This window comes from Triticum aestivum, chromosome 6D, assembly GCF_018294505.1.
Source record: "Triticum aestivum cultivar Chinese Spring chromosome 6D, IWGSC CS RefSeq v2.1, whole genome shotgun sequence".
NCBI classification, from domain to species: domain Eukaryota; kingdom Viridiplantae; phylum Streptophyta; class Magnoliopsida; order Poales; family Poaceae; genus Triticum; species Triticum aestivum.
In genome coordinates this window covers 9,815,523-9,824,531 of record NC_057811.1, presented here as the reverse complement: position 1 = coordinate 9,824,531, position 9,009 = coordinate 9,815,523, and the positions used below count along the sequence as shown (strand labels likewise).

The following is a 9,009-nucleotide window of genomic DNA, read 5'->3' as shown; positions in this document are numbered from 1 at the left end:
ACCAAGCCAAATACACTCAAGACATGCTCAAGAGATTCAAGCTAAGTGATGTCAAGCCGGCGTCCACTCCAATGCCCACCAAGTGCCAACTTGACATCGATCCCAATGGTAAGGCGGTGGATCAAAAGGTATATCGCTCCATGATTGGTTCCTTACTTTACCTTTGTGCATCTAGACCGGATATCATGTTGAGTGTGGGAATTTGTGCACGTTTTCAAGCCGCACCTAAGGAAAGCCACTTTGTGGCGGTCAAGCGAATCTTTCGATATTTGGCTCATACCCCAAACTTTGGCTTATGGTACCCAAGAGGATCAAACTTCAAGCTTATAGGGTATTCGGACTCCGATTGGGCGGGAGACAAAGTGGATAGGAAGTCCACTTCCGGAGGGTGCCAATTCCTTGGTTTGGTAAGTTGGTCTTCTAAAAAGCAAAGTTGTGTGTCTCTCTCGTCCACCGAAGCGGAGTATGTGGCGGCCGGCAGTTGTTGTGCACAACTCTTATGGATGAGGCAAACTTTAAAGATTTACTGTGTCATTTGTGATAAAGTGCCTCTTTGGCGTGACAATGAAAGTGCCATCAAGATTTCTCTCAACCCGGTGCAACACTTCAAGACGAAGCATATTGAGATTCGGTATCACTTCATCCGGGATCATATTAGGCGAGGGGAGATCGAGCTCAACTATGTCAACACTCATGATAACCTTGCAGATATTTTCACGAAGCCGTTGGATGAAGCAAGATTTCGCGAGTTAAGGCATGAGCTAAATATCATTGATTCGAGCAATGTTGCTTGAACACTTGCACTCCCCACCATACTCAACTTGTTATCTTGTTTGGGTGTAGGCATGGACATAGGGGGAGTGTTGTTCTCTTAATGAACTCTCCCTCCCCTTATTATGCATAAATTGATCAACTCTTTCACATTAGCCATTTTTGATGGTACTTGTGCTTCGAAGACGAGTTTTGGTCATGGGCCCAAGGATAATTCTTCGCGGTGCCATACCAATTGACTCAAACATAGGTGGCCTCGGCCACCACCCTCTCTTGAAGAGGTGTGTGTTTCTTGTCCTTTCGCTGGTGTTTTTGTTGCTTTGTGTTTGCTCTCTCTTCTTGCCGCTTGTTTTTTCCTTTCTTTTTGAGCTAAGCCTTTTGTGTCTAGTCTTTGGGGTCTTGGCTGGGCGGTACTACCGCTGGTGGTGGTACTACCGCTTATGTTGACAAGCAGTACTACCGCCCACCCGAGCGGTACTACCGCTGGGGGGCGGGACCAGGGGGTTATGTCGGGGCAGGGGGAGGTTTCTCCTCCCCCATACCCATTCGCACCGCCCCCTCGTCCCTCTTCCTCTCTCCAGCATCGCCTCGCCGCGGGAGGGCTCCGGCGGGCCGCTGTCTCCGGGCCATCCCTCTCCATTCCCTTTGGTGGAGTCGATCCCCACCTCGTCCTCTTGCCATGGATGCCGGTATTGCCCTCGTTCCTTCTCTCTTTTTGTCTAGTTCTCAGATCTAGCGTTTTGGGGCAATAGTGGTTGCATCTCTCGATTTTTGTCTAAATCTCGGCTTGAGTGGTTTGGAGAAGGCGTCTAGACTGTGTGGATTAAGTTTTGGTAGGAGTATTTTTGAATTTGGCAGTCCGGTAGTGCCGGATCTGGCCACGGCAGTAGGAACCTCCGGTTCCCAGTCCTGAGCGGTACTACCGCTCCCGCTGGAGCGGTACTACTGCTTGCGCGGTACTGCCGCCTATGGCCAGCGGTACTACCGCTGCCTGCCAGATTCCATCATTTTTCTACCACTTTTTGATCCATGTTGTTGTGTTTGGAAGCTTACGCTCTTTCTTTCGTGTTGGTTCTTCTATTCGTGTGTTTGGTTCTAGGTGATGAACATCCTGAGCAGCAAGTCCGCCGTGTCAACCCCGGACGTGCAACTTCAAAGCGCTACCGCACCTCAGAGTCAGTAGGTGCCTCCTCAAGTGCGGCTCTTCCGCCTCAGCTCCAGAAGAAACCTGCCAACAGGCCGAAGCCAAGGGGCAAGACTATGACTGAGTTGTCTGCCAAGGAGTTCTGGGAAAGGCGTCGCCGCAACCCCTATGCGGAAGACCAAGAACCCAATTTGGTCAACCGCCCGTTCTGGAACTGCTTTCAGTTTGCCATCTACTTTGATGTGATCAAGGCCAAGAAGAATCTCTATGTTGATGTTCGCTCCATCGACACGGATGCCATGGAAAAGGATCCTGAATACTTTGGTGAAGCTCTTCAGATGTGTGCTCAGCTAAACATTCTCAGAATCATGCAGTTCAACATGGACTTTGATGCAGATTTGGTGGCTCAATTCTATGCCACTGTCCATCTTGGCACTGTTGAAGAAAGGACTCTGACCTGGATGACAAATGACAAGTTACTGTCTGTCAAGTGGAAGGCCTTCATGGAGTTACTTGAGGTGGAAGATCGCGGGCTTGAGACTCCTGTCGGCTTTCGCCCTCACCGCAACGTCAACTCCACTCACAAGCAAGCCCTCTGGCCCTACTGCACTGTGAAGGTTCGCCCGGTGACTAAGAAGGAAACCTATGAGTTGTCTACCTACCTGGACATCCTTCATCGTGTCTTTCGAGCGACCCTCTTTCATCGCATCGGGAATCTAGATGTGGTACACTCCTATCTCGTGGATATGCTTCTCTTCTGCCAGCATGAGAAGGAAGCAAACACTGGCGAGTCCCTGGACATTTCTCATGTTACGTGGTCTGAACTTCTCACTGCCGTTTCTGAGCGCAAGTGCCCGATCTATGGTCCGTTCATCATGCTGTTCATTGAGAAGGCCTGGGAACGTGTCTATCCCCAGGTGATGCTGGAAACTGGAGAATTGGTCTCTCATGAGATCAAGTGTCTGAGGAAGAAGGAAAGTTGGGGCACCCCAGCCCCTAAATCCGGGGGTCCATCTACTGCTGCTGACATGGAGACCGAGGACGGGGCTGAGGCCGATGATGACGATGAGGATTATGAGCCTTCTGGGACAGAGCCCTCTTGGGCAAAGAAGATCAAGCGCAAGATGAAGAAACTCTTCTGCATGGAGTCTCGTGGTCAGTACATGTCTCATGTGGCTGAGAAGAAGGCCAGGGCGTCACAAGGAGCTCATGCGTCAGCTGGGTGCGACTGTTGTCAGTGGGTCTGAGGGCCAGATCACTGAGGAAGAGGAGAGGATTCAGCAGCACTGTCCGTGGACCGATTCCGACACCGAGCAGTTTCCGACTGAGGATGGCAGTGCAGATGACCCTGCCAGGATGTGATGAGAGAGCTCCTCAGTTTGCCTTCACCTGGAGCCGTAGTGTCGCTCTTTGCCCTTTTGGTGTCTCGATGCCAAAGGGGGAGAGAGCTTAGGGATTTGTTGGGATTTGTTCTTTATGGTGTGCTTTATGGTGTCGTCGTTTTCTTTGTTGTGTCAGTTGTGTTTTCTCGCCATTTGCCTTGTTTGGTTGTGTGCCAGTGAGACCTAAGTTCCAGATATATGGTGTAAGACATATGCTACCTTATCTTTATCTATGTCTTTCTAGTACTTTGGTATCTCTTGAGTTGCTTGTCTATCCTATTATATTACCTGCTCTCATGTATCCTATGCTTAGGTTGTTGGACTATAAATATAGGGGGAGTGTTGATCCTAATGTGTGTGTCCTACATTCCAAAGGCACTACTAACTAGGTGCACACATTCAGGGGGAGCCCGTCTATATTTTGTAGTTCTAAGTATCTTTACTTTCATGATATATCCTTGTGCAAATCCCTGGTTGTCATCAATCCACCAAAAAGGGGGAGATTGTTAAGGCATATCTCTCTAGATGTAGTTTTGGTGATTGATGACAACATGTTTGCGGACTAATCGTGTGCTTTGAGCATTTTAGAGATTCATCATTTGGCACGAGACGATTTCTTTCCCCTCGGAGTGTCATTCAAGACGGTGTAGCTCTTTCGCTTCTTTTCTGGTGAACTAGTTTCGTAGGAGTCACCGTACTATCAAGAGGGGGTCCGTTTTGGTAAGGCTAGGGTGGAATCAACACGTACACATCCTCTTTGCACCCTCTGAGCCTTTCCGCTTCTTTGGAGGTCTCTTTCCCCCTTCTTTGGGCCGAGTCTGGTCCCAGCGGTAGTACCGCGGTACCCAGCGGTAGTACCGCGTCATAGGCGGCAGTACCGCTCCACAGCGGTAGTACCGCCGGTGGGTCCTCAGCAGTAGTACCGCTGCGGTACCAGGTCCCTACCGCGTCGACTCGAGGGGTCATTTTTCGTGTCGGATTGTGCGGTACTTCGCAGCGGCAGTAGAGCGGCAATGCCGCTCATGAGCGGTAGTACCGCCCTACCACCGCGGCAGTACCGCTCGGGTCCGTATCTCTCCTGCCCTCTGAACTCCGTGGTAGTACCGCCCAGGGGAGCGGTAGTACCGCCCAGGGGAGCGGTAGTACCGCTGTGCCCAGCGGTAGTACCGCTCCTGCGGGGCTGTTTTGGGGGGTAACGGTTGGATTGTTCCCCCCACTATATAAGGAGGTCTTCTTCCCCAAAGCTGACCTACCTCTTCCCCCAAAAAGCTCCATTGTTGCTCCAAGCTCCATTTTCGCCCGATCTCTCTCCCTAGCCAATCAAACTTGTTGATTTGCTCGGGATTGGTTGAGAAGGCCCCGATCTACACTTCCACCAAGAGAAATTTGATTCCCCCCACTTATCCCTAGCGGATCTTGTTACTCTTGGGTGTTTGAGCACCCTAGACGTTGAGGTCACCGCGGAGCCATAGTCCATTGTGGTGAAGCTTTGTGGTGTCGTTGGGAGCCTCCAATTAAGTTGTGGAGATTGCCCCAACCTTGTTTGTAAAGGTCCGGTCGCCGCCTTCAAGGGCACCAATAGTGGAATCACGGCATCTCGCATTATGTGAGGGCGTGAGGAGAATACGATGGCCCTAGTGGCTTCTTGGGGAGCATTGTGCCTCCACACCGCTCCAAGGGAGACGTACTTCCCCTCAAAAGGAAGGAACTTCGGTAACACATCCTCGTCTTCACCGGCTCCACTCTTGGTTATCTCGTCCCTTTACTTTCGCAAGCTTACTTGTGTTAAATCCCTTGGTTGCTTGTGTGCTTGTTGTCATTGCATCATATAGGTTGCTCACTTAGTTGCATATCTAGACAACCTACTTTGATGCAAAGTTTAAATTGGTAAAGAAAAGCTAAAAATTGTTAGTTGCCTATTCACCCCCCTCTAGTCAACTATATCGATCCTTTCACCGCTGCGACGCCATTGTGCAGCTGCACCTTCCACAGTTCGCACCCACGGGAGCACTTCCCTAAGGACATGGGACCATCGATCTTCATATTTCTTATGTTGAGCGCCACCAGCCGCCATCTCCTGGGCGAGCAAGACGCCGATGAGGCAGCACCAAGCATGCAACCGCTGCTGCTGCACTGCCACAATCACACTGACCGGGCCCGCGCCACTCGCGTTGCTTGCGGCAACAACGTTTTAACGCGCCGACGCGCGCACAACCGTCGCTGCTTATTCGTGGTTGGGAAGACGAGGCGAAGAGAGGATCTCCTGAGGTGGAGGCCGGCGTTGCCTCCATGGCCAATGTACAGAGGAGAGGCTCAAGGTTGTGCCCAGAATCGCCGATCAGGTAAATCCGGATCGGGCGATTTGCCTGGTGCATCATCCATGAATAATTAGTGGGTCTGTCAATGTTACATGATGGGCGCGGTTTACATGTCCGCCGAATTCGACACGAATTCATGAAGCTGATAAATTTTTGACCCCAACTGGCCCCAAGGGAAAAAAAGGATGTCTCGCGTAATTTAATATCTTGACCTAATAAATATGTGAAGAATAAATAACATGTGGCATTTTACATCGGTGCAGATTTTGGACAAGCTAGTATGGTTGGAAGAGGAAGTCCCACGTAACTATAAGGTGAAAATAAAAATGGCAAAAATATGTGTTGCACGAGCAAGGAACTGCACGAAAAATGGGAAAAATATGTGTTGCACCAGCAAGGAACTGCACCTCTCGTGGTAGCATTATCTATGTTCTCCCCAAGTTGTACATTTTATTTCCTTCTCATGGTACCATTTTCAAGAACGCATGAATAAGACATGCACATACGTGGCTTTTTAGCAAGGACAAGGGAAGAAGCCTTGCACAAACACACGATGAGACCTGCACGAACTAGACGAAATTAGCAAAAAGGAAACAGTGCCTGGCATCGAGCTGTGCTATACTATTTTGCTGGAATAAAAACACATGATAGTTTAACTTAATATACTTACTCCCTTAGTCCCCTAATATAAGAGCATTTTTGACGGACTCTGTTATATTATGAGACGGAGGGAGTATTTATCTAACTAAGTTTTCTATATTTTAGTGACCATCAGATGGTGTTAGTCGTGGTTGGAAGCACCGCTAAGAAGTGTGGTAGAAATAGAATATACAGAATGCTGCTATCAATTCATTCAGTTCTTTGAACCTGTTCTGCAATATTTTTATCATCCGTGTAATCCTGTCTCTGTTTATCTTTCCCAAGGAGACACGATATATATACGTCCGACCTACTATATTATGACAAACCATTTGATACGTTCCGGACCAGTGCCATGTCTGAACTCACCAATGATTTGCCGTGGAGAACATGCAACAAGTTGGTGCTCATAACTGAACTAGCAGAAGCACTGTATAAAGTCAGACTCTGCAGCTCTTTAACCACACAACACAATCAATCGAGGCAAACAAGCCAGTACTGTAGCAGCAACCAAGAAGTAGACGAGCGTTAGAGTTTATTAGCACTGTTCAGTAGCTAAGATGGCCACAGCAAGAGCTCTAGCCACCATGGCAATCTTCCTCCTGGTGGCGCTCTCCACCTCCCAAATCGCGTCCTCGCTCCGCCCGGGTCTCGGTGTGTGCCGTGCGAGTGGCTACCTTCCAGGAAAGTCGGGCAACTGTGAGAAGAGCAACGACCCGGACTGTTGCGAGGATGGCAAAAGGTACCCGCAGTACCACTGCTCGCCGCCGGTCACCGCGACCACCAAGGCTGTCTTGACTCTCAACAGCTTCGAGAAGGGCAAGGACGGCGGCGGTCCGTCGGAGTGCGACAACGCCTACCATAGTGACAAGGAGATGGTAGTCGCGCTCTCCACTGGCTGGTTCAAAAACATGGCCCGTTGCGGGCACCGCATCAAGATCACCGCCAATGGCAAGTCTGTGTATGCCAAGGTGGTGGACGAGTGTGACTCCGTCTATGGCTGCGACGACGACCACAACTACGAGCCCCCGTGTGCCAACAACATCGTCGACGCCTCTCCTGCGGTGTGGAATGCCCTGGGGCTCGACCAGAACGTCGGCATGGAGGGCATCACCTGGTCTGATGAGTGAGTTTTGAAAAAATAAATAAGGTGAGTGCAGGTTGTTGATATCACTTGTCGGTCTAGCGTCATGTGTATAGTGTCTGCTTGTTGGAGAGAAGTCTAGTGTACACATATCCTATATAGAGCGGGAGGTCGGTCAGATTCTGTATATGATGCCGTGGGTTTATGAAATAAACAGTGCAGCCTATGGTTTAGCACCTATGAGATGTTCGTGTCTGCTCTTCAAGGCTATAACAGTGAGTAGTGTGGTGCATCAAGAATTGGGAACGGACAAGACACCTGAGAAAGCTGTATACTCATTTTCAAGGGTAGCTTAACAAGTATAAAAAATTGTCAAATTCCACAGAGCAGCTACCAAAGACAGTGAACTCCATAGAAAATATTTTCTCTAATTCTACGGAGCGTTCTATTGCACGGTTGCTTCTAAATTACAGCATGTATGCAGCGCAGGAAGAGTGGAAGTGCTCAATGAAGCAGATTTAACTCCCATAACAACTCACTCAAAGCAATCAACAAATGGAGCTGCTTAATCAAGGTTCTGGCAAAAGCATGAGGAACTAACAGTCCATGCTTATTGATGCTTAATGTTTCAGTAAGTCAACTAAATGTGCAATCAAGATGATTCCATGATTCCATAATGTTACAAGCGCTCAACTCAGGCATGATGATGGTGTCTCTTGTTCCGAAAATTGATAACCTCGAACCGCTAATAAGTCAGTTTCGGCCAATATCTTTCTAATTAGTTTACATAGTTATCTCAGAAATGTCGCTTAACCCTTCGAAGAGTATGCTGCCTGAGATAATTTCGACAACTTAAAGCACTTTCATTTCAGGGTGCATGATTACGGAAATTATTTTGTTGGCATACGAGTATTATCATACTTTAAAGAACAAAAATATAAGGGAAGTTTGGTCAAAGTGGTGCCAAATTGTTGTGAGAGACTGCTCAATATAAATATGTATACTAAACCACATAGCTTTCCTATTTTCTCAAATTATTTCTACGTCTATTCCCCAGATTGTTGTGCGAGACTAGTGAATATAACTGCATAAACTAGATCGAACATGGGGACACACGATATACATAGGGTCAAGACTCCAAGATACGTAAAAACCTTACATCATTCCTTGAATATTCTTTATTATATGGATAATATAGGAGTCAATGTAACTCAACGAGTTTTCGTGATGATGCTGGTGATTTCGACGAGAAGCGCCCAAAATCTTCTACTTGGTTTAGGCTAATATAGGCAAATGGAGCCGGTCCACTTCTACAGTGCCCTTGGAGCACCAATATTGTTCTGAATATGGAGAACTCTATGTCGATGTGTGATGACGTAGATGCATAGGAGTTGACCATGGTTTACTACATGCATCATCACTTCCTATGTGTCGTAGCGTGTGTACTGAGATGGAAAGTCTCCTCCACAGGAGGTGGTACTTCTCCTTGGGTTGATGTTCTATCCTTCGGTCTTGCGGGGGATGGGGGTGATGGCAATGATGGCCAGGCCGTAGATAATATGACTTCTCAACAACAAAATCCATTCGATGGATCAACACTCGATCGATAATAAGCGGGACCTAAGCACAATACAATAAGCAAGACTAAAATCTATCTACAAATCAATAAAC

At 48.2% G+C, this 9,009-nt stretch overlaps 1 protein-coding gene across 1 annotated transcript; it reads left to right on the top strand.

Annotated features, from left to right (window-relative positions):
• The first annotated feature begins 6,814 nt into the window (after positions 1-6,814).
• LOC123142310 (putative ripening-related protein 5) lies at positions 6,815-7,384 on the top strand. Its single transcript, XM_044561285.1, has one exon. It carries the CDS (start codon positions 6,815-6,817, stop codon positions 7,382-7,384), a length of 570 nt encoding a protein of 189 aa, XP_044417220.1.
• The last annotated feature ends 1,625 nt before the right edge of the window (positions 7,385-9,009 follow it).

Bases quoted from the DNA above. Each gene is read 5' to 3' on its own strand.
- LOC123142310 (XM_044561285.1), top strand. From the start codon at position 6,815: ATGGCCACAGCAAGAGCTCTAGCCACCATGGCAATCTTCCTCCTGGTG.